The 21,351-nt window shown below is 37.4% G+C and overlaps 3 protein-coding genes across 8 annotated transcripts; 1 reads left to right on the top strand and 2 right to left on the bottom strand.

The window, feature by feature from the left end:
• The first annotated feature begins 6,471 nt into the window (after positions 1 to 6,471).
• On the top strand, positions 6,472 to 13,383 carry LOC144566169 (LRR receptor kinase SERK2-like). 6 transcript variants are annotated; one of them, XM_078316083.1, is made up of 14 exons: positions 6,472 to 6,655; positions 7,229 to 7,359; positions 7,897 to 8,026; positions 8,997 to 9,068; positions 9,152 to 9,295; positions 9,387 to 9,458; positions 9,762 to 9,827; positions 9,913 to 9,983; positions 10,281 to 10,415; positions 10,764 to 11,102; positions 11,178 to 11,401; positions 12,225 to 12,395; positions 12,775 to 13,116; positions 13,262 to 13,383. In XM_078316083.1, the coding sequence occupies exons 2-13, from the start codon at positions 7,266 to 7,268 to the stop codon at positions 13,087 to 13,089; spliced, it is 1,833 nt and encodes a 610-aa protein (XP_078172209.1). In that variant the 5' UTR covers positions 6,472 to 6,655; positions 7,229 to 7,265; the 3' UTR covers positions 13,090 to 13,116; positions 13,262 to 13,383. The 6 variants fall into 6 exon arrangements, with proteins under 6 accessions (XP_078172209.1, XP_078172207.1, XP_078172206.1 ...); XM_078316081.1 differs by lacking the exon at positions 13,262 to 13,383 and adding an exon at positions 13,163 to 13,252; XM_078316080.1 differs by lacking the exon at positions 13,262 to 13,383 and adding an exon at positions 13,149 to 13,252.
• Positions 13,384 to 14,034: 651 nt separating this feature from the next.
• Positions 14,035 to 16,397, bottom strand: LOC144566865 (Pentatricopeptide repeat (PPR-like) superfamily protein). Its single transcript, XM_078316901.1, has one exon. It carries the CDS (start codon positions 16,301 to 16,303, stop codon positions 14,174 to 14,176), a length of 2,130 nt encoding a protein of 709 aa, XP_078173027.1. The 5' UTR covers positions 16,304 to 16,397; the 3' UTR covers positions 14,035 to 14,173.
• An 853-nt stretch (positions 16,398 to 17,250) lies between these two features.
• On the bottom strand, positions 17,251 to 21,239 carry LOC144566425 (endoribonuclease E-like protein). The gene is made up of 6 exons (XM_078316439.1): positions 20,956 to 21,239; positions 20,345 to 20,622; positions 19,525 to 19,690; positions 18,595 to 18,839; positions 18,083 to 18,285; positions 17,251 to 17,821 (listed from the first exon to the last, which is right to left on the bottom strand). Exons 1-6 carry the CDS (start codon positions 21,107 to 21,109, stop codon positions 17,584 to 17,586), a joined length of 1,284 nt encoding a protein of 427 aa, XP_078172565.1. The 5' UTR covers positions 21,110 to 21,239; the 3' UTR covers positions 17,251 to 17,583.
• Positions 21,240 to 21,351: the final 112 nt, after the last annotated feature.

Here is a 21,351-nt window from a genome sequence, read left to right as displayed (position 1 = left end):
GTCCAAAATTGTTCTTTTTATCTTGGCACAAATCTTAAAGCACAAATAATACCGCCCCCTCAGTCATTCCGAGCAAGAATCGGATGAAATTAAATCTGCGCCGTCTTTTTCAATTGTGTTGAATCAGGTACCTAGGAGGATACGGATCCCTGAATGTCGGCGGTCTTAAGCCAATTTGTATCTGGTACAAGGAATCTAGAAGAACATAATTTATGTTGGGTCTTTTGCAAGAGAACTGGACTTAAATTTACTGTCATTTATTTTATTTTCTATTCGGAATCAAAATTACTGTACAGTAGTAAAGCCAGGCAATACCATTACTGGTATATTTTTTCCAAAGTTAGATCCAATGAATATTAATATTTATATACTGCATTAATATTTATATGTCAGTATTAACTCATACTTCAGATTCTTAGTTTGATTGAGATTTAAATTTAACGAAAGATTCTGGTTCTGGATCAACGATCCTCCAAATTTTATTTTAGACCTAAGCGAGATTTAATGGTCCTCCCTCATTTGCTTTCTTTGTCCATTCCGGTGCTTGTTCATGATGCAATGCCGCACAGCTCTAGCGCACATCATGTCGGTCGTTGTCCCACTCTAGTGCAAGCCATGTCGGCCTTCGTCCTGCTCTAGTGCACGTTACGTCAGTCGTCATTTCGCTTTGGTGCACGTCATGTTGGCCACTACTTCGCTCTAGCTTATATCATGTAGTCTACAACCTCACTCAAGCGCAACACCGTGATGGTGCTAGTCCTGCTCAGACGTCTCGTGTTAACGGTGCCAACTCTGCTCAGGGGCCACACTATGATGACATCAGCTCCGCTCAGAGGATACAAATTTGCTGTGATCCTAGTGAGTCAACAGTAACCCTAAAATCCCTACTATTCTAAATCCAATTGTTAAAATGTTTCGAGATGCATGTATAGAAAAATTCTTGAAAAGAGTTGCTTTGAGATTCATTATTGAAAAAAATTTGACAGCTAGATTCGGAAAAGCAAGGATTTTAGAATTACTGTTCACTTACGGAGGATTGCAGTAGATTTATTTCCCCGCTCAGAAGTTAGAATGCATGCTCGACAACGACAGTTCTGCTCATGTCAGTTTTTTTACCATAACTTTTTGGTGTTAACTTCGATTGACATAAATAAAAATTCCATATAAAGTACACGAAAAAAATTACAACTTTGAAGTTCTAAATTTTTCAGAAACGGAATGTATCATGGCCGGAAAGTTCGTATAAAATGGCATCCTCAACATATCAGCCAACCTTGTTATGGACAACTTTTATAACTTGAGTTTCTAGCTAATGTATTATGGCCAAAATTCGAATAAACCAAATCAAACCATACTCGATCCAGAATTTTGGTTGGAGGGGGAGCAAAAAAATAGCAAATTGGATTTAAAAAAGCTAATTGAATACTCGATAAAAAAAATAACGCTTTAACTTCTACATTTTAATACTCTAACTTATAATTTATGATGCTCTAACTTATCATTCTAACTTTTAATCATAATTCAAGAAATTTATTTTAATTTTAAATCTAAATTTAATCTGAATTACAAACCGAAAATTCAGAGAGGAGCAAAAAAAAAAAAAAAATTAAGAAAATGACAAAGTCAGTCGGAATCGATAGATTTTACTACCATCCAAGTATGGGTTGAGATATCGGTATCTGGTTCAGGAGGCATTTTGAATGGGTAGAGGAAACATATACATGAAAAATCAAGCAAGGTACCATCAATTACTTAAAATGAATATAAAAATACATAAAAAGTTACTGAACAATTACCATCCAAGTATATAAAACTTGTATGAAGTTTTTGTTCTTATTGAGGGAAACTGAAGCTTAACGATGAAGCCAAATGAGTAGGTTTGAAAAGAGACTGATGGTGATTTGGTACTAGATGAGCAAAGTTAATCTTTATTCACACCAACATACAGTGACTTGACTTGCTTATTGGTCTAGTCTCTAGTGGCAAGTGTTAGTAACATAAATTAGTGTTGATGAATAAATTATTTGGTGTTAGTAGACCTGTTTTGAATATGACGGCTTATCTGACTGAGGTTCTGTTTTGGAGAATTCAATTTTAGAAGCATTTTGCTGAAGAATTGAAACCATTCTGTTTTGACTTTTGAAGAATTTGATTTGAATGAAGCAACTTGCTATCATGTTGAACATGCACTCTATAGTCTCTATTGGCTTGGTTTCTTATCATATTGTATGGAAGGGATTAACTTTGTAAAGACATGATTTTTCTATTCGTAGGCTTCAATTGATATTTCTTATGTTTACTCCTGTTAAATTATCGAAAGATCATTTGCTTTGTTTCGCATGGTACATTTGATACTTTTGACATGATGCTGTGGTGAACTTGAATGCTCTTACCTCCAATCGAATTCATCTCCCAGTACCGTAATAAAAGGAAATCTTTTAAAATTAGTGGATCCGAATCGTTCTTTTAACTTTGCACAAATCTCAAGACACAAATAGTGGGTTACACCTTACACACCTAAGAGAATACGTGTTCCCTCAAATCCAGTATCAACCATAGTGATAAATGAATTATTCGTGTCCGGTTCGGCTTGGCGAATTAAATAATTCGTGATTCGGAAATAATTCGGGTATAATTCAGAAATTATCTGAATTAGAGATCTCAGTCCTATAAGAGAGCAAAAAAATATAAAAAAATAAAAATGTTTTAGAAAAAATTCGGGAAAAATTCACAAAAAATTTGGAAAAAATTCGTAAAATTCACGAATTATTCTGATTTAATTCGATCATTTTTTTTTTTTGGAAAATAGACAGAGCCCTTCCATTGAGATATAAAATGTCAAATACAAATGTTCCAAATGAAAAAATAGAATGAAAAATGGAAAGCTACTAAAAAGATAAAGCCAGTGCCTTTCTGAGGCCTCAGTAGCACAGGTGGCATCCTGAACTAAATACTGAACTCTAGAAGGAGCAGTATTAAGGTTTTAGCCATGTCAATCTTACATCCTTGATCCTAGGCAAAATCCAATTACACCCAACCTAATATTCATATCCAACAAATATAAGCATGCCGGCAAAACAGAAAGAGCATGCCAGTAAAGTTCCCTACTACAAGCATCTGAAATTAAAAACCTTAACACAGAGTACCAACAAAACTGAGGGATATAACCCATTTATTACAAATTCCAGAATGCATGCCAATAAAAAATCATGTCAATAGCATCAAGGGACCACAAGGATTGGTACCACTGGAACAGTGGGAACAAGAGGCATGTCAAGAGCAAATTCGATCAAAGTTAAGTTAACCGAATAATTTAGCGTTTGGTTCAACATCATCAAAAAAATGAATCATTCGAATTTAATTTGTAGATAATTCGCGAATCTTGTGTGATTATGGTATCAACTAACGAACGGCCTGGCGGCTGGCGACACGCTGCGGCTTTTGTTTTCCTCGAACATTAGCTCTTCTCTTGTTGTTCCTCGTGCCTACAAGACCCAAAGCAGAAAAAACACAACCACAATTTATGCTGGCCCCAAAGACAAATTGGAATAACCTTTCAGACACGGCCCATTTATAAACCACACCTATCAATTTAAGAACCGGTGAGTGAGCCCATAAGGCCTTTTTAATTAAAAAGGCCGAAGCCCGTTTCATTGAAACAGTTAACTTACACCCGAGTTTGAGCAGCCCATAAGGCTTTCAACATTAGAAAACAAGAGGAATGATAAGAGTACCCTGATTTTACTGATTCAGTAACATTCTTACTGAGCCGAAAGAAACCATGCAAAAGTTACAGATTTACAGTTCCAGAGCCTTCCCTTAAAGAAACCATGAGTGACTGAGTGTACGGTAACCACTAAAACCAGTAAAAAGAAAAAGAAGTTCGAGAAAAGGAGGAACAGGCGGCCCCCGACTAATAACAGTACACAGTGCCCAGCACATGCATTCCCGCGGTTTCCTGAGTGCGTGTCCTCTGAGATATCTCGTATTTTGCGTGACCGACGTGTCCGGTGCCTATTCGGGGATAGCGCAGGGCCAGTATTATTTGAGCTTTGAGATTCGTGCAGAAGTATTTGAACGGTTGAGATTGTCTAAAAAATCACGCAAATTTTGAGATATCTCAGAGGATGCGAATTCCGGTTTCCTCGCGCGTAATTACACGCGTCCTTCTCCCTATACTACCCTTAGCATAAAGTAAAAAAGTCGTTTCAGTTCTCAGGGTAAAACTGTAAATAAATTAATGCAAAAAGTACTCAGACAAAACAGCACAACAATGTTACAGCGTTCTAAACTCAGACCGAACCTGAAACCGAAACTGAGGAAACCAGTAGCCACATGACAACAAAACAAAGTAAAAAAAAAAGAGAGAAACTAAATTAAACATTCTACGAATCTAAATGGTCCATTTTTCAAAAGTGACCTTTGAAAACCCCAAATAACATACAATGACCTCAGAGGTACAAATATAATAGAAATCTAGCATTTCAGAGGGCATAACCGCAAAAACACAAGTTAAAACAACAGTCATCCTCCGACCAAGCAACTCCTAGAAACCAAAAGCGATAGCAGTGACCACAATGGCAGCGGCGCATCCAGCGGCGGAGATGGACATAATGGCGGCGCCATTTCCTCCGGCGGGAGTGGGAGGTGGAGTGGGGCTCTCCGAAGGTGGCGAGGATATGGTAGAAGGAGGTACCAGGGTTCCGGAGGGAGAGAATGAAGGAGCGAGATCGGAGCTGGGAGGAGCTGGAGGAGAGGTTGTAGGCGAAGGGAAGAATGGGGGTGGAGAGGTGCTTGGAGAGATGGCAGGATGTTGCGAGATCGGGGTAGGAACTGGTGGAGACGGTTTGGGAGAGGGTTTGGGAGATGTGGATGGTGCTTGGGAGGAGATGGGAGAGAGAAGGAGAGACATGGAGAGGAGGAGGAGAAGGATTGGAAAGGAAGAGGAGATCGCCATTGGAAGGGAAGAGAAGAGAACAGGTGCGAATGCAAGTTCGGAAGGATGGAAGTGTGACTGTGGGAGTGTGTTGTGTTGTGATCAGTGTATGTATGGTTACTGTGTCCACGACAACGCCGACAAGAGGAGAAAGTGGGCCGGGCCGAGCGGCCCGTAGGCTTCTATGCGGGCTGAAATATATTCGAACTGTTCAACTGGATGTATGACTTGGGTATATTGTGAACCGTCTGATATTAATCAGACGACTAAGGTCCGTGGAGACTAAGACGGGCTGAAAAGTGCGCTGTCTTGTTCTACTCCAAGCAAATGATTTGGTTCGTGACGAAATGCAAGCATGATAGATTTCATTGCAGTGATTTGGTTCTTCCATTTTCTAAATAAAATCAACTAATTGATTCATTTGCATTAAATTAATACCTTTGACCATGAATACCCATCGGCTTCTGGATGCATGAGATGTCTTGGTATTCTTTGAGGCTAACATCAGCATCATAAAATTGTTGGTGGTTAACAATATTCCAAAACCACATTAAAGAATAGCGCATCGATAATTATTTCCAGCTGTCAGGCAACACATGTTGTTTGTTATTAGCTAACGTTTTTAGGAATATAAATTTATTGATAAGGGATTATTGACAAATAAAATATAATATATACTGTATACACATCGTATAATAAAAAATAATTATAAAATTAATTGCAAGTTATAACTCAAATTTTGATTTTAGATTCGAATCGTCCGATCAGATCTCAAATCAATCCGTTTCGAAATGAAATGTACGGCTTCAAATAGATCTGAAGTTTGGATCTGGAATTCGTATCCTCTGCATTATAAAAAATAATCTTTTGAGTTAATGCATCTGGACCGTTCAATCAACTTCAAAATTCATACAAATTAGATCCGACAGGAGCCAGATGAGATCCGGTTAGGATCGATCCAAATGTATTAACTCAAAAGGTGCTCTTTTGAGTCAATGCAGACGATGCGGACTCTTGGATCTGAGGTCAAACTTGAGTTACCCGAATTCCACCGGTAAACGAATTCAGATCTCCTGAGATATCTAATATTTTGCGTGTTTTATGGAAAATCTCAACCGTTTAAATATGTTCTGCACGAATCCCAAAGCACAAATAACACTGGCCCCTGCGCTAACACCGAATAGGCACCGGACACGTTGGTCACGCAAAATATGAGGTATCTCAGAGGATTCGCAGTCTCAGTACACGGGTTTGACGATTGGTTGCTCTTCACTTTTGGCCCACCATCTTATCTTCGGATCCGTATCCTCCAAGGTACCTGACTCATACAAATTAAAACTGACGGATCAGATTAATTCCATCCGGATCAAACTCAATCCGGTTCGTAGGATCTTTTTTGAGATTGGTTTCAGGCTAAGACAACCGTCCGATTGTAATTGTCCTCAGTCAGGTAACCTGAGGGGATGTGAATTCTCTTATCTGATTGGCGTTGACGGAAAAGTTGAAGAGTTTAAGCAGTCAATTTGGACCGCCGCGCTCCCATTGGACCTTGTTCCTCTGGAATCGTTTGTAGAATCCTTCTAGAATGATAAATTCCGTTAAGTGAGAAAGAACAGAGCTCCAGCTCGCTTCGATTCCGGAATTGTCCGAAAATGAAGCGACGATCGAAGCGTTTTCATGTATAATTAACTTCATCTTTCTTCGTTCACCAGCTCAAAGGTTGGTTTTCAGTTTTCACTATGTTGTGTGTTTTCTCTCTTCCAGAGAACTTATTCCTCTTCTGTTGGAATTGTTTTTTTTTTTTTCTTTTATTTGTTTCAATTCAATTACGAGCTGTGCAAATTATACACTTGCAATATATAATTTCCTAGTTTATCTCAACAGTGCACCAAAGCTATACGCCCAGTTCTCAGTGTTTGGTAAAGGGAGCCTTTAACCTGGTTCAAATAACTTGTGGTTGCTTTAAGTTGCAAGCTTGATATGAAATTTTGATGAAGATTTCAGGTTTCAGTTACCGAATCTTCACTAAAAAGACAAGATAGTTTCATTGCTTGAAACTTTGTAAATTACAAATTACGACAGTTCCTCAGACCAATGTATGTTGTCTGACAACAAATGACAGTTAGACTTAACGGAATTAAAAATTCAGGGACCAGTATGGCAATTAAGTGATGGATGAGTAGCAATCGGGTCGAAGTTTAGTGACTAATTAATGGGTTCGTGAAATGATGCTTCGGAACTCCCTCGTTATTCGTGGTTTCCAACTTACTTTTTTTGTGATAAATTTTGCAGTTTCAAGCTTATTTATCTCTTTCTTGGCATATCAGCTATGATAGATAAATACTGTCGAAAAAAGCTGATAATTGCTTTTGTGCTTCTAATTTGGGCACCATCAATGATTTTTGGTTTTGCTGATTATCAGGGTAAGTGTTTTCCCAAGATAAGTTTCCTCTGTGCCATATGACATTAGTCTTGGATTTGCATATGATACCAACCAGGTTCAGGGCCACTATGCTGCCGGTACCATACTAGCCTAAGTTAAAAAAAAATGTCAAACTGGCAAGACCAGTATGTCAGGACTGGAAAAGAATGTTTCCATAGAACATTTTTAATTGATAATTCCACTGTCGGCTATTGCTGCACTTAATTAGCTTGGTACCAGATTTTGCATTTTACGCTAAGTCCATTAGAGATTTCCTAAAATCTTTGGTGAGGATTACCCAAATACCCTTGACCTTGTCATCCTCTCAACATAATTGTGGATTTCAACCAGAATTAAAAGAAGCACTGGAACACATTCTCGGTTTTGTAATGAACCAGCCTGGTAAAATATCATTTGCTTCTGTACTAGAAGTGCGGCATTTTTTGTCTGTAGCACCAATAACTCACATTCTGTAGCTCCAATAACTCACATCTAACAATAAACTTATGCTCGAAAATGTAATACTCGCTGGGAGCAGTTGAAGCATTGTATGACATGAAGGTGCAACTGAATGCATCTGGAAATCAGCTATCAAACTGGGGCGCGAATCAAGTCAGCGCATGCCAATTCTATGGTGTCTCATGTCAAGGCAATAACGTTGTCTCAGTGTATGACTCTAGATCGTACTCACATTATCAAGTAGAAATTCCATTTATAACTCTAGATCGTACTCACATTATCAAGTATGCCCTAAAAGGCATTAAAATAAACCTTCTACTTCAAAAGGTGACCGAAGTACCCCTCCCTTCTTTGCTACCTATCACTATACAAATGAATTGAAGATCAGGCATATTTTGGTACCTTTAATAATCCATTGACTGAAGGGATATGCTATGAATGTTTTAGAAGGGTGTCTGGAAGAGACATGATATAGTTCTCACTTTGCTGGGATATATATCTGGTTATAATTTTTCTTTAAATAAGGGCCTGGGCATTCATTGCTTTATTATATGCCTCTTGCGGGATTTTGAACCTGATTTTATTTATAGAGAGGCCAGGCCTATGGCTGTGGTTATCATGTTGGTAATGAGTAATGACTACTTTCTGCTATGGTAGTTTGGTATTTTTCAGTGTATTTTTTGGCTTTAACTTTTATCGCCAAAGAAAAAAGAAAGAGGAAGCTGTAGTCGTAGTTTTTAGTGTATTGGTTAGAGCTGGTAGCTGTCAATAGCGGATTCATTCATATTGAATGGGGTCAATTGGCCCCATCTTTTAAAATATATTTTGTAGTGATATGTGATTTTCTATATAATTTAGAGTAAAATATCATGATATTGTAAAATTGACCACCATTTTTAGCATGAAAATTTTATATGAATAACTCCCATTGTGTGTTTGACTCCCATAGTTCAAAGGTCTAGCTTCGCCCCTGGTAGCCGTATCTAATATTCACAAGGCCGAATGGTTAAACCAAACGTAAAAGGCTGAAAAATATGCAAGCAGAAGTTGAACAGGAACTTTAATAGTAGACAGAAAACAAAATAGCACTGTGACAACAAGGGAGTCATGGATAGCTTTTTTATATCTTCTATTTGAAAAATGTGGGTAGGTTTTTTAATTAAGGTTCTCAAATTACAGACAATTGCCATCTCTTGGATGTAATGGTACCTTGTCACCAAGAATTGGAGAGCTCAAGTATCTCCAAGAACTGTAAGTTCATTTAGGGAAATAAAATATATGATAAAGCTGTAGGTACTGCTGCAAATAGATTTTCATTTAATTCCTTTATTAAGGTCATTGCAAGATAACTATATACATGGATCAATTCCACCGCAATTTGGAAATCTGTCAAATCTGACAAGCTTAAATCTGAAAGATAACCGATTAACAGGAGAGATTCCTGACAAACTTGGCGATCTTTTGAAACTCCAAATCTTGTAAGTTAAATGGCTATTTTGGTATCATCTTACTGAGATTGAAATTATCAACATGCCTTCTGTTTAAACTTATGATGTAACACGCGAGCAGGGATTTGAGCCAAAATAACCTTAGCGGAAGTATCCCTAATTCCTTTTCAGACCTTTCAAGCCTAACTGATATGTAAGTTTTCTTATTAGAAACTACACTGTTTTCTTAATAATAAGCAGAAGTTATTATTAAACCCTTTAAAGCATCAAACATCTTTTACGTGCCTGTATAGTAAGATATAACAAGGTAAATTAAGAATGCTTTTCTTGCTGTATAAACATTTCCACTATAGGTTATGCAAGATGTTTCATTTGCATACAGGTTGTTTTGTGTATTTCCCATCTTTTGCAGATTTATTGAAGAGCATAAATGTGTATCAATTCATGTATCTTATAATGTTTTTCTTTCTATTCTTACCAAAATTTGAATCTACAGAAATCTAGCATCGAACAACCTTACTGGGGAAGTACCAACTAAGCTATATGAAGTTACCAAATACAAGTGAGCTTTTTCTATCGGAGATTGAAGTCATGTGATCCATGAACATTTAACAATGCATTTCCTCCTTTTCTTTCTTTTTGTGCAGTTTTTCAGATAACAATCTAAACTGCGGTGGTAATTTTTCGCAGTCTTGTGAATCAAGTTCATCTGGTCATGGTAAGTACCAGCATTGATTTAATATTTTAACTAGATAATTGCTCTAATATGTACAATAGTACAGAGATATAGTAGTTATAGTTTTCTCTTTTTTGGTTATAATTTGGTGCTTAAGGTTGCCTCAGTAATGAAACTAAACGAAGCAAAAAAAAAGTTTCCTGTTTTTTTGTTTTTGTTACAAAAAGGGACAAGACAATGCATAGCAGTATTGGCCATACATGTAGAAATTATGAAATGAAATACTATTTGAAGAAATGGCTAATTTTACTATTTTACTTAATTTATTCTCCTTAACAGGAGGGGTTAGCAAATCTAAAATCGGGGCTATAGTTGGAGCTGTAATTGGAGGTGTAAGTTTTGCAGCATTTGTAGTTTTATTTCTTCTATGGAGAAGAAATCGTCGCGTCCGAGAAACTTTTTATGATGTTCAAGGTTATTTTTTTTTTTAAAGTTTGTCCTTACAAGGGTAACATATTAGAAACATTGCTGAGGAGTTTACCGGCATAGAATCATTGTTATAACTGGCATGATACAATATGAACTATCAATTTCTTTAGTATAATAATGATGGGATCGCACGTAATGAAAAGTCTAGTTCATGATTTCTTACTTCATTGATGTCCTTTGTTGGCAATATTAGTAATTAGATATGTCAAAATGATATTCCGAAGGTCGAGGCAATCTGAATTTACCCTCTTCTGATTTTCAATACATCGATACCAACCTTAACTCTACACTAACCCTATCTATAAAATAAATAATATAATTGTAATTAAACAGGTGAATATGACCGAACGGTCAGGTTTGGGCAGCTGAAGCGGTTTGCATGGCGTGAGCTTCAGCTTGCAACTGACGACTTCAGTGAGAAAAATATTTTAGGCGAGGGAGGCTTTGGAAAAGTATACAAAGGGGTTCTTCCTGACAACACAAAAATAGCTGTGAAGCGGTTGACTGATTTTGGTCCAGGAGGAGAGGAAGCCTTCTTGCGAGAGGTTGACCTGATAAGTGTAGCAGTACACAGAAATTTGCTGAAATTGATTGGTTTTTGTATGACTTCCACTGAGAGGCTTTTGGTCTATCCCTTTATGGAGAACCTCAGTGTTGCATACAGATTACGAGGTACGCTACCGGTAACTAACTGATTCAGTGTACTAAGAAAAGTTATATCTGTTACATTATTATTGGATATTGCAGAGTTCAAGTCACATGAGACGACTCTAGATTGGCCTACTCGTCATCAAGTGGCACTAGGCACAGCACGTGGTATTGAATACATGCACGAGCACTGTAATCCAAAGATCATCCATCGAGATGTCAAGGCTGCAAATGTTCTTCTCAATGCGGATCTCGAGGCAGTTGTTGGGGATTTTGGTCTTGCAAAATTGGTCGATGTGAACAAGACCTCGGTCACCACCAAGGTGATATTAATCGACCAATTGCTCTAAGACTTGATAATAGGTTTTGTTAGTTTCAATTCTCGGCGTCTAATCACTCGCAAGGACTAAATCGATGGAATAAAAATTAGCCTCGTAACTTTCCAAGATTGCAAATATACCCAACATTTCTTAATGTTGAACTGTACACACAAAAAAAAAAAAAAAAAAAAAAAAAGTTTACTGACAAACACATACAGTAGAGGGGAAGATATCAAATTTTGACAGCTTCCACCTAATGAACCTCATTTTGCTCAGGAGCATAAACCCGTCACATAAATCAAGCCAATTAAACTTTTTTGTTGGCTTTCATGTTTATATGAACTAGTAAAAAATGATTTGGTTGAGTTGAACTTGATAAGGAAGGTGTAAGTTGGTCATATAGTGTTTAGTGTTTGGCAATATGGTGTTGGGATACCAAATACCTGAATGTGTTATGTTACAAAGGTAAATTAGTGAGGGTAAACTGGTCTGAAAGTTAGATATTTGGTGCTAAATGTTTAGGCACCTATCGAACTGCTTTAACTTTATTGAAGCAAATTAAAGGCCACATTGGAGCACCTCACTCCACTCCTGTTTGGCAGGGTAAACTGGTCTAGAAATATGTGATTTCAATTTTACTTCACTTCTTACACAGCAGAGACGGATGTTTTACTAGCAAATATAATTTTATTCATAATTTGCGGAAACCCAGAAAAAAAAAGTAGGTATCCAAGGATTCCCCCGAGTTATGTTTAAAGTTCCAGTTAGCTTAAAAGATGCCCCATCCAATAGAAGACTCAGGCTTATAGTTTCATCTTAGTAACAGGTAAGAGGCACAATGGGGCACATTGCACCTGAGTACTTGTCAACTGGAAGGTCATCAGAAAAGACGGATGTGTTTGGCTATGGTATTATGTTGCTTGAGCTCATCACGGGACAGCGTGCCATTAGTTATTTTCGTCTGGAGGAGGAAGATGATGTTTTGTTGCTTGATCATGTCAGTTTATTTTGTACTTGACAAGGATTATTACTACTTAATTGGTTGATTAATTGCTAAACTAGGGTTAAGTCCTCCATTTTAAGTGAACATTAGGGTGTGGCTGAGTAGCTGGCACTTTATTATAAGATAATAGATGAAGTATCTAGGGGCTGTTAATACACTTGGGGTTTAAATAGTTTCAGTTTTGGGTGTTTTGTTTGAGAATTGGACTCAATATTTTGGAATTAAAATCGTGAAATTGCTGTGTTTGTACCAACCAAGTACTAATAATTAGGCCGGTTGATATATAGCAGTACCTGGTTTAACAAACAGTAAAAGCCTGAAAAATTCTGTACAGTTTACTGGAATTTAAATCTTGCCAATAATGTGTTTACAGGTCAAGAAGCTGCTAAATGAAAGACGATATGATGCCATTGTGGATCCAAACCTGAAAGATGAGTACGACATCCAAGAGGTGGAGAAGATAATAAAAATAGCGCTTCTCTGCACGCAACAGGCACCAGAAGAACGTCCTGCTATGTCAGAGGTGGTACGGATGTTAGAAGGGGAGGCCTTAGGTCAGAGGTGGCAGGAGTGGCAAAATGCTGAGATCTCAAAGCGGACACAGTATGACATCATGCAAAGGAGGTTAGATTTTGGAGAAGGATCTATCAATATTGTAAGTGCTACGGAGTTATCTGGTGGAAGATAGACTTTCCTAGATTCAATCTTTGTGTAGGTTATGCAACATTTTATTTTTTTTCCCTCTAGCTGAGTTCTGATAGACAAATTATGAGGAGAACATTAGAGGGCATGAAAATAGCAATGTAACTTTAACGTGTAAATCACACTTTGTCGAACACTATCCAACTATTGTCTTTTAGCTTATTTTATTGATATTATCTGATCGAAGAACAGCACAAGAAAGTGGTGCACATATATTTTTTTGTTTTCCTGTACTGTTTGAAGCAAACAATTGACCGCAATTTAATTATTTTCATTTTTTTACTTGTTAACTTCTGTTTAGCTGCTTATTTGGTGCTTAAATACTTAAAACTACGGGCAAATTTACCATAAAGTATCTACATAAAATTATTTGATTTTTACTGATATAAATTATAATCCAGGTATTGTGTCTATCTAATTCGGAAAATTTTAAAAATCACTTCCGTCTCTCTTAAAAAAAGAAAAACTTTTTAGAGTATAACTATTCACCAAGCCTCATTGTTAACTCAATTTTAAAATCTATCAAATTAACTTTAAATGATGAATCCGAACCGTTGAAACTCGTCTATCTTACAAGTGATGCGTCTACATGCAAAAAATTTAAACTTTCAAATTAATTTAGTATAAAGTCAAGGCCAAAATTAGAAGGTTTACAAATTAATTTTAATATATTCATATTTTGAATGTTTTTTGACCACTTGACTCTATATCAAATTAATTCGAAAGTTAATTTTTTTTGCATATAGATGCATCACTCGTAAGGTAGACGGGCTTTAATGGTTCGGATTCTTCATTCAAAGTCAATCCGGTAGGTTTTAGAATTAAGTTCACAATGAGACTTGGTGAACTTAGGAGTTCTACTCCAAACTTTTTATATATAATTTACCCGCCCCACTAATTTTTGCATGTGTAGGGTCATTGGCAATCCTAGTAATTGCAATCTGTTGGTTGTTAATGCTAGCAAGTTCTTCAGCCCTAAAATCTATCTGAAGTAGGTTTCAATAAATTACAACAAAGATCATAACCGATTTGACTGTTTACATATAAAGTCTCAGGAATACCAGCTAATATTAGGCGACGACATCGCTTTCTTCAGAATTTGAGATTCCAATTCCCTTTGAAATCCTTTGGGACAATTTCGAAGCAAGATAGTCTCTGTTATTTTCGTAACATGCATTGATGAATCCAATATAGGTTACTCGATCAACAAGAAAACTTCCATCCAATAACTTGTTCAAAAACAGACTTGCTGCATCTATATTTCCTATGCAGCTAAGTTTCCTGACAAGTATATTTACAGTGCGGGCCAAATGCTTCTTCTCTAGCCTCCCTAACAACGACATGGCATCACCGCTCTTTTCTCTCTTGCACAACTCAAATGCCAAGGCTATACTTGTAACTTCACATGGAACCAAGCCTTTGTCAAGCATTCCCTCGTATAAACTGCGTGCCTCTTCTAACCTCGACTCTTTACATAGACCACTTATTAGAGCACCATAGGTTACTGAATCAGGTAAGCACCCACTTCGAACCATCTTTTCAAAAATTCTCAACGCTGAGCTTGATTTCCTGATATTGCAATAGCCTCCTATCAGAGATGTGTAGGTTTGTTTTGTGGGAATCAACCCCAAATTAAGGCATTTCTCAAAGATTACCTCGGCATCTTCCAACTTACCTTGCTTGCAAAGTGCAGCAATCAATGTGGTATATATCTCAATATCTGGGTCAAATCCAGCATTAATCATTTTATCAAACAACTCTTGGGCGTAATTTAAGTCACCTCTTTTGCAACTCTCACTCATAAATATAGAATAGGTCACCTTATCAGGCTTCACACCATCTCTTAAGGCCATTTGAAGCAACCTATAAGCCTCATCGACACTTCCTCTCTTGCATAGTTTATCAATAAATGCATTGTAGGTGTAAATATTAGGCGGAAAACCTTCCCTTTTCATAGTTTCCAACATATTAAAAGCCTGACTGAGATTTCCGTACTTGCAATAGCCATCTATGAGAGTGGTGTAAGTCTTGGTATTCGGTACAAGATCTTGTTCATGCATTCTCGTTAGAAGCATCTCAGCTCGGCCAAGCTTCCCCTCTTTACAATACCCACATATCATGACAGTGTAGGTCTGAACATTTGGTTTGTATGAGTTGCTTCTTATGAGCTTGAGAAAAAGACGAAAGGCTCTTTCTGTCCAGCCAATTTTACAAAGGCCGTATATCAAGCATGTATGCGTGTACACATTTGGCTTTATACCTCTTTTGGCCATTTCCTCTAACAACTGAAATGCTTGTTTTACACTACCTCTTTTGCATAAACCATCAATCAAAGCAGTGTAATTTATAACATTTGGAGGTGACCCAATTTCATGCATTAGTTTGAAGAGATCAAACACAAACTTAAAACGCCCACTTTTGCAAAAAACACGTACCATTAAAGTGCAAGTTACATTGTCAAGACACAAATCTCTCTCCTTCATGACACTCAAGACTTTCTCTACTGCTCCCACTCGGTCATCTCTACAAAAACCAACAATCAATGTTTTGAAGGTAACAGCATCAGGGCAAATACGATTGATTGACATTTCATCGAACAATTTCTCTGCATAACCCAAATCACCTGACTCCACAGCCATCCTCAAAGCACAATTCATGGTATGCACACTCAGATCCAACCCTTGATTTCTCATCTGAAAGACCATATGCACGGCTTCTTTCAACCGATCAACCTCAGCAAAGCATTCAATCAAACACCTCATGACCTCCTGAGCCTTCTCGAAGCTTCCCCGACCAAGCAAAGAGCTAGCTGCCGTGACATAAAACAACATAAAGTGTCTAATTTCAGGCGAATTAACAGCCCAATAGAAGAAGGCCAATGCAACCATGGATCCCTCGGTCTCAGCGAGAAGAGCTACGATAGAAACGGCGTCTTGTGGTGTGATGTTTACTTGAAGGTAGTGGAGGACCCGGTCTCCGTCTAAATAGGAGGAGGAGATGAGAGAGCAGAGGGACGAGATTGTCATGGATTGGGGGTTGGGGTTGGGGGAAATGGAGAGAGGAGAGGGATTGGGGACTGGAGGGGATTGATGTTTCGGAGAGTGCAGAGGTGGAATGGTGGTGGTGGTGGTGGTAAGTGAAGAGAGAGAGAGGAGGGAAGGGAGGAGAGGTTGGGAGGGAAAGCGACGAAATAACGCCATTGGCTTTCAACTAAATAAAGCATGGAATGGAATGATACAAAGGCTTCTTCATGTATTCCAGTCCTCTCACTCCTCTCTAGTCTCTACAAAAGCTTACTTATTTATCATATGTATGTCTAGAGGTGTTCATTGGGTCCGGTTTAATTGATTTTGAACCAAAGCGAATTAATTTGGACTAAATGATTCGATTTTTTCGATTTAATGGTTCGATTTGGTTTGCTATTTCAGTTTGAAATTTTCATAACTAAAATAACCAAATAAACCGAACTTTTATATATGCATGCCAGTGTGCCACCATTGAGAGAGTTGCTTTGTCTGCCTGTTAAGTGTCAATTACATTATATATGATAGAGAGGGATTCAGGACTTCCGGTTCACCAATTTTTTTTGGTCCACCAAATTAAAAACGAAAATTAGAGCAGTACATCTTTTTGTGTGTCAACCCTCAAACGTGACACAAAGCTCCAATCTGTTCCTTTACATCTTGTTTGGATGAAGAGTGGAGGAACGGAGAGAATGAAAATAAAAGAATTTTTTTTTTTCCAATGAAATCGTGTTTGATTGATAAAATTATAAAAGAAGAAAGATTTAACTTTGCATAATTATAATTAATAAAATCATTTTTTCTTTTAATATGAGGTGAATGGATGGAAATAAAAAATATTTTAGTGAAATAATATAAATGTCCAACATTACATCTTAATTATATAATTTTCATTCAAGTTTCTTTGTGAGATGGAGCAATGCTAATTAATTCATTTCTGTACTATATCGAACAGTAAATGTGCATGCAGCGTGCAGTACTGCAGCATCGATAGGCATGTGTTGTGTACTTGTGTGTGATAGTCTGTTCTAGCTGTTCCTAAATTCCTAACCTTATGTCAGCTTATTTCTTCTCTATACTTCTTTAAGTTATCATCTGTATTTGTTTGGATCTATCTTCCAAACTTTTGGCGTATTTCACTTTCTTTTTCTTTCTCTTTGTTACAGTGTAATATTGCCATGTATGATATGGAATTATGGATACCTAATGCCACTGTTATTGTGTAGTTCTAAGCAGTCTAGTACCAACAAACAGACAGGTACTTCATAGAAACTTTCTGCAATGGCAAAAATAAAGGAACAAGCAGTTAATACAAACGCCTAGCCATGCTACTCCATGCCGGTACCGCCACAATGTACTACAATACTATCTGGCTTCTCCCCTCATATTTCCAACTATAAGAAAAAAATACTGAAGCACCCCTTTTCTTGTAATTTTCATCAAATAAGCCATAAAAATTATAACTCCTCTGTTTCTTCTCCCTCCTCTGCATCTTCTCCCTCGTTTGCTTTTTCTCCCTCCTCGTCTACGTGCCTTTTCAAGTAGTCTTCCTCTAGGGTTTGTTTGAGAATAATTAGTCTCTGGATAATCATTGGATCACCCAATTTTCGGGCCTCTATTAGGTCTGTCTCCTCTTTGTTAAGATGGTAAGCATCGAGCATTATCTTTACCCATTTGTGGAGCTTTTCCGGTGTCCTGAAAAGAAAAAAAGAAAAAACATTACTCAATTTGTATATGATAACCAGAAGGCCCACATAACGGATTTCACGGCTGTAACCAGTCTGTGATCCAAACTAGCCTGTGTTGACTGTGTTTGTTGATTTGTTTGGCACTTGGTGTATAATTGGACAAGGAGGACAAATAAGTTATTTATTTGGACCAAAGTATAACTCACAGTTCAAAAACCCTTACTGAAACATCTGATTAAACATGGAACAAGCACCTAAGCTAACTTACGTGCACAAGGCATCAGTGTCTTTTGAAGGGTCTTTTGAAGGCTCGGCATCATCTTCTAGAGTGAAAGAATTAGCTAGAGCAGCAAAACGTTCATCAGGGTCCTCAATATTCAACAAGTGCTTGAGGAGCCGTATCTCAGGTGGAGAGATGATCCCCAGGCTCTTCTGTGTTGCCTTGTATATCTGGTACATTATTTCCTTCACCTGACAGCAAAAATCCATGTCACCTTTTATAAGTTGGTCCCTGTTTTGGTCAGGTGCTTATCACAACTGACAATTGAATGGAAATATAATTGTAAAAAAATATGGTTTCAAGTGACTATTAGACGAGACAAGAACTACCAGTACCCTTGGGTACAAGCAAGGATTTCTATTTCAATCAGAAAGCTAAAATAACACATTGTTGAACAGTCGCACACCAGATATGACCAACCTAGAGTCAGGATGCTACCCCATACAGTACAAGAGCCATGTAACATAACAGTTTTACAGGTATGTAATGTTTACACAAACCTCATTTTTCATGGTAGTAGATTCCTTGGCAGCAGCCCAAGCATGATTTATGAGGAGAATTAGTGATGAGTCGAGGTCCTTTGACTTTGCCAGACTAGTTATCTTCGAGCAAGCCTCCTCCAATGATGCTGAATTTAATATGCTGTCAAATTTCGACTGAGCTGTCTCCATTGAGTCAAGATTTTCCAGTGTACAGTCGTCTGCTCGAACAGCTGATAGGCACTTGGCTCCTAGCCTGATTATTGCTTTTTAAGGAAGATACAAGAAAACTAATAAGAACAACAATTTAACAATTATAGAACTGAAAGAAATGTATCAAGCAAGATGAATAGATAACCTCTACATATCCCAAAAACTGTCAACTCAAATATGAGTATTTTTACATGTGACAAAATTTTCACCCGCAGAGAGAATATTTCTATCACATCGTAACATTGATTTTACATTTGAAATAGAAGACTGACACATTTACCAGATTGGACAAGATAACTTTTAGAGTTTCTAAATTTTGAAAGCTGGGTTTGGAGGTTAGTATTTATGTAAGACAAGGAATTTCATTATACACAGATAAAGAACAGACTATTTTCATGTATATTTATTGTGTATGCCTAAGATTGTGCCAGTAGGTGTTCGGAGTGATGACATCAGAGGCATACACACAGCATCAATACAGTCACCAAAACATATTATAGATCATTGACAGGCCAATTTGGACAACAATCGAGGACTCAATTGTGTCTCTCAGCTACATAATCTCAACACACGTGTGTATCTCTCTGCTACTAGATGCTACTAGAATGGTTAAAAAAACCACTAGTGTATGGTAACCCTTTTCAAGCACACACAACATCTCACAATACTGAAGGAACAATAAGGAAGTCTGAGGGAACCTAGAAATAATTAACAAATAGTTACAGAATAAACTTTCACCATCTTGTTTTTCAAGGCTGCGGTGGGTATCGGCAAGCATGTTCAAATGTTGGAAAAAATCACCAGTGAAATCCTTTCTTCTTCTTGCAACAACAGCATCTATGTCAAGGGGGTTTTCTTGCACCTCTTTGAATAAATCCATGTGTTTTTCTACCTCATCATCAATCTAAACAAATAGTTTGGTATAAAAAAAAGTCACACTCACTGCCTTGTAGGTTAACAAACTGGATCCAGTACTGATTTAGGCAGGTATCAAATGTTCTGTGCTGAAGAGGCTTGGAATGGTACTTGTTTGACCAACTTAAAGCCAAGGCTCTCCATACAGGCAATTTTGGTCCTTTCATGCTTTGGTGTTTGATTGAAAAATCTGATGGTACACTAAGGCTTAATTGCATAATTGATGGTTAATTGGTTATCAACTAAAATATTTAATTCAAATGCAATAGGCTAATAAGAACGTTAAAATGAGTCTTATGTGCTATTGAGGTGTTCATTGTGGCCAATTTGAGTTAAATTGAGGCTTAACTGCAATTGCATGATATAAATAAGTTGATGCTCATTTTTATTTTTTAATGTTAAAACTTAAAAGTGGTCAACTGAGTCATCTTATAACTCTATAGCAGAATCCAGTGTAAGATATGCAAAATTGGCTTAATGTGGGGCTGTATTGTGCAATTCAGTTTTACAAGAATTGCACGATTGAGGAATAACTGAAATAAAATTGGGTAAAAACACTACATGTGCACTTGAGCTCGACCAGCTTGCCATATCTGATCAGGCTTGGTATAATAAGTATTCAGATGAAGTTTCATCTTTATACCTTCTTGACTTTTCGTGCAAGCAAAACCAGCTTTTGCTTGAATGAAGCGTCATTTTCAGTATCTATTCTAACCCGGCATCTGTTGTAAAAGTTGTCTTTATACTTCTTCCAGTCATCTCTATGTGACAAAAGATTTCTCCAGTCTTTGGTCTTGGGTTTTGTGTTCATAAAGAAGTCTATCATCTTGTCACACAGTTCGGTCATGGTGTACCCTCTGGCAACCTCGGGCTCAGTGACCGCCTCTGCACTGGCAACACTGCCATTGGCATTCAAGCAGCCTGTAAGAAATATCATTTTTGTTAAGAACTTCTTCACCAATTGAAACCTATTAGAACCTTAAATTTTGCAATTATGCCTATTTGAAGACAATTTAATATCAATTAACATCAATTTTCTCCTAGTTTCAAAACTAACATTAATTCTGCGATTAGATAGGATCAAAGTTTCAATTTATGGAAAAATTGCATTCTGACAAGGTAACCCGAAAAAAAAGCTCATTATCTTTAGTAATTGAGAGAAGACAGAGAACTTTGTATATTCAAAGCCTATCGAAAAAAACCCTACCTAAACCTTGGCATATGGAAAAACAGAAAATAGGTAGTAGTTATTACAGAGTGGAGGCCTGGACGGAGAAGCGTGCTTGAGGACCTTGTGTGTTAAGGTAGTCTTTACCCGAAGGGAAGGAAAACAGGTAAGGAAATCGCCATGGGAAGAGGTGAAGGGGAAGGGAGAAATTTGCAAAGTCCGCATAGTGGCGTTAACCATTGTAGAGAGAGATTGGGATGTCAGTGACAGTGAGTCCACTCCCTGGGCTTCTAATCTCTAATCTAGGTGACTAAAACCCCAGAGTGAGAGTGAAAATAGTTCATTGCGGCGAATGAGAAGAGAATTCGACGGGTCTGAATCCCCTAAAGTAATCCAAATTTTGAGTTTAGATCTGGACTGTCCGATTCGAATCTGGGTCAATCCGGTCCAGATAGAGAGCGCAGGATTTCTTTAATCTGACG

Source organism: Carex rostrata, chromosome 15 (assembly GCF_964058835.1).
Source record: "Carex rostrata chromosome 15, lpCarRost1.2, whole genome shotgun sequence".
Classification (NCBI taxonomy): Eukaryota; Viridiplantae; Streptophyta; class Magnoliopsida; order Poales; family Cyperaceae; genus Carex; species Carex rostrata.
Note: the sequence above shows the minus strand (reverse complement) of the source record. Positions and strands in the feature narration are given on the sequence as shown.

Coding starts and splice junctions, on each gene's coding strand:
- LOC144566169 (XM_078316083.1), top strand. CDS start 7,266: ATGATAGATAAATACTGTCGAAAAAAGCTGATAATTGCTTTTGTGCTT. Junction 9,069..9,151: donor CTCAAGTATCTCCAAGAACT/GTAAGTTCATTT, acceptor TCCTTTATTAAG/GTCATTGCAAGATAACTATA. Junction 9,984..10,280: donor ATCAAGTTCATCTGGTCATG/GTAAGTACCAGC, acceptor TCTCCTTAACAG/GAGGGGTTAGCAAATCTAAA.
- LOC144566865 (XM_078316901.1), bottom strand. CDS start 16,303: ATGGCGTTATTTCGTCGCTTTCCCTCCCAACCTCTCCTCCCTTCCCTC.
- LOC144566425 (XM_078316439.1), bottom strand. CDS start 21,109: ATGGTTAACGCCACTATGCGGACTTTGCAAATTTCTCCCTTCCCCTTC. Junction 20,623..20,955: donor TCCGTCCAGGCCTCCACTCT/GTAATAACTACT, acceptor TATTTCTTACAG/GCTGCTTGAATGCCAATGGC. Junction 18,286..18,594: donor CTACTACCATGAAAAATGAG/GTTTGTGTAAAC, acceptor TTTTGCTGTCAG/GTGAAGGAAATAATGTACCA.